The 2,400-nt window shown below is 31.5% G+C and overlaps 1 protein-coding gene across 1 annotated transcript; it reads left to right on the plus strand.

The window, feature by feature from the left end:
- Nucleotides 1–214: 214 nt before the first annotated feature.
- On the plus strand, nucleotides 215–2,394 carry LOC105315771 (asparagine--tRNA ligase, cytoplasmic-like; the record flags this gene model as incomplete). The annotated part of the gene is made up of 7 exons (XM_011410515.2): nucleotides 215–358; nucleotides 471–511; nucleotides 632–668; nucleotides 721–798; nucleotides 1,024–1,145; nucleotides 1,353–1,422; nucleotides 2,298–2,394. Coding segments are annotated over 7 exons (543 nt in total), but the record flags the coding sequence as incomplete, so codon positions are not given.
- Between the last annotated feature and the right edge of the window lie 6 nt (nucleotides 2,395–2,400).

Consider the following 2,400-nt stretch of genomic DNA (forward strand, 5'->3'; position numbering starts at 1 on the left):
CGGTCAGTATACTCTTGTATATTCCTAGTATACTAATAATAGAGATCTTTTACCAGTAATTTCCATTAAATATTCACTTCCTATTACATTTGTATTTGCAGAATGTTACTACTTCAAATTTAAATTTATATTATGCACAATTTTTTCACTACATGTTATGTACATATAATGCATGTACATGTACATATACATTTACATGTGCATTTCCTAATAGGCTCCAGGTGGTCACGAGTTGGTATGTGATTATTGGGAGGTGGTTGGGCTCTCTCCTCCTGGTGGAGCTGATAATCTAGTGAATGAGGACTCACTGGTTGATGTCCAGTTAGACCAAAGACACATGATGCTTAGGGGAGACGTGGTAAACCTAATTATTACACCTTTTAATTTGGTACCATTTTCTATTATTTTATTTTTTTGATTTTGTTCTGTTATTGAGATGTACATTTTTTTTTGTTTTATAATACATGTAGTTGTCAAAGATATTCCGAGTTCGTTCAATGGTGGGACATTGGTAAGTGATAATGAATGATAGAGAGAGTGGGAGAGAGAGAGAGAGAGAGAGAAAGAGAGAGGAAGGAGAAGAAAGAGCTAGGTAGGTTTTAAAAAACTATTTCCATCTTCTCTCTTTTAGTTTTCGTCAGCACTTCTTTGACAGAGGATACATTGAGGTACTTATGCATGTACATGTATACACACGTTACTAGCTTTACACTGTCACAGGTAACTCCTCCCACTTTGGTGAAGACACAAGTTGAGGGCGGAGCCACTTTATTCAAACTGGATTATTTTGGTGATGAGGTATGAATCATGATACTTGTAGTACACCTTTAGTTGTGTGTACTAATTTAGCAAACATTTGAACTATGTAACTATTGTATTGATAATCTAATGTTCTATGAATTATTACACACAATTATAAAAATCCTGAAGTATAAAATGAACTTAAGATATATGTTTCCATTATACATTATTATTATTATTATTATTATTATTATTATTATTATTATTATTATTGTTTTGTAGGCTTATCTAACCCAGTCTTCTCAGTTATACCTTGAGACTTGCATCCCATCCCTGGGTGACGTGTTTTGTATGGCACAGTCTTATCGTGCTGAACCATCACGAACTAGAAGACACATTGCAGAGTAAGATAAAATAAAATAAACAAATAAATAAATAAATAAATAAATGGATAAATAAATAAATAAATAAATAATGAGTATCATACACTAGCTTATACTATCCACGTACATGTACATTGTAATGTGGTATATTAATAATAAAAATGTTTAATTCTATTATCAGTAAAGTTGTACTGTTATGTCTCCTTATAATCTATTGTTTTATTATAGATACACTCATATTGAAGCTGAGTGTCCCTTTATTTCATTTGAGGATCTCTTGGACAAAGTAGAGGACCTGGTAATGATTTATATATGATCGGTCTTCTCTTTTTTGTAACTTTTTATTGTAATTTCTAGAGTTATGAGCACTTTTTAAAACTAGCAGATTTTGAGAAAAAAGCATGGACTATATATAGCCCATGGTTTTTTCGAAAAAATGGCTCCAAAATCACCCAAAATTTTTATTACATTTTCTGATGCATATTGATGCCCTTATGCTGTGTAGAAAGTTTGAGCCGATTCCAAGCTCAAATTCTGGAGTTATGAGCACTTTTTTAAAACTAGCAAATTTTGAAAAAAAAGCATGGACTAAATATAGCCCATGGTTTTTTCTGAAAAATGGCTCCGAAATGATCCCAAATTTTTATTACATTTTCTTATACATATTGATGTCCTTATGCTGTGTAGAAAGTTTGAGCCGATTCTGAGCTCAAATTCTGGAGTTATGAGTACTTTTTAAAAACTAGCAAATTAAAAAAAAGCATGGACTATAGCCTATGGTTTTTTCGAAAAAATGGCTCCGAAATCACCTCAAATTTTTATTACATTTTCTGATACATATTGATGTCCTTATGCTGTGTAGAAAGTTTGAGCCGATTCTGAGCTCAAATTCTGGAGTTATGAGCACTCTTTTAAAACTAGAAAATTTTTTTAAAAGCATGGACTATTATAGCCCATGGTTTTTTCCATAAAATTAATGGCTCTAGAAACACCCCAAATTTTTTTACATTTTCTGATACCTATTGATGTACATGTACTTATGCTATGTAGAAAGTTTGAGCTGATTCCTAACTTAAAATTTATATTTTTAAATAAATTTTTAAAGTTGCTTAACAAATGAAACCTTTCTTGTATTTGTTTCAAAATATCTTCTACTTATTAATGTCTGTGTAGGTCTGTGATGTTGCTGAACGTCTCTCCAAGTCTCCAATATCAAGCAACTAGAGATGTTGCTAGCAAATAAAATGATACGTAACAATGAGAACCAGTATCCGTA

The sequence above is a fragment of the Amphimedon queenslandica genome, unplaced genomic scaffold, assembly GCF_000090795.2.
Source record: "Amphimedon queenslandica unplaced genomic scaffold, v1.1 AMPQUscaffold_8183_Cont19871, whole genome shotgun sequence".
Taxonomy (NCBI): domain Eukaryota; kingdom Metazoa; phylum Porifera; class Demospongiae; order Haplosclerida; family Niphatidae; genus Amphimedon; species Amphimedon queenslandica.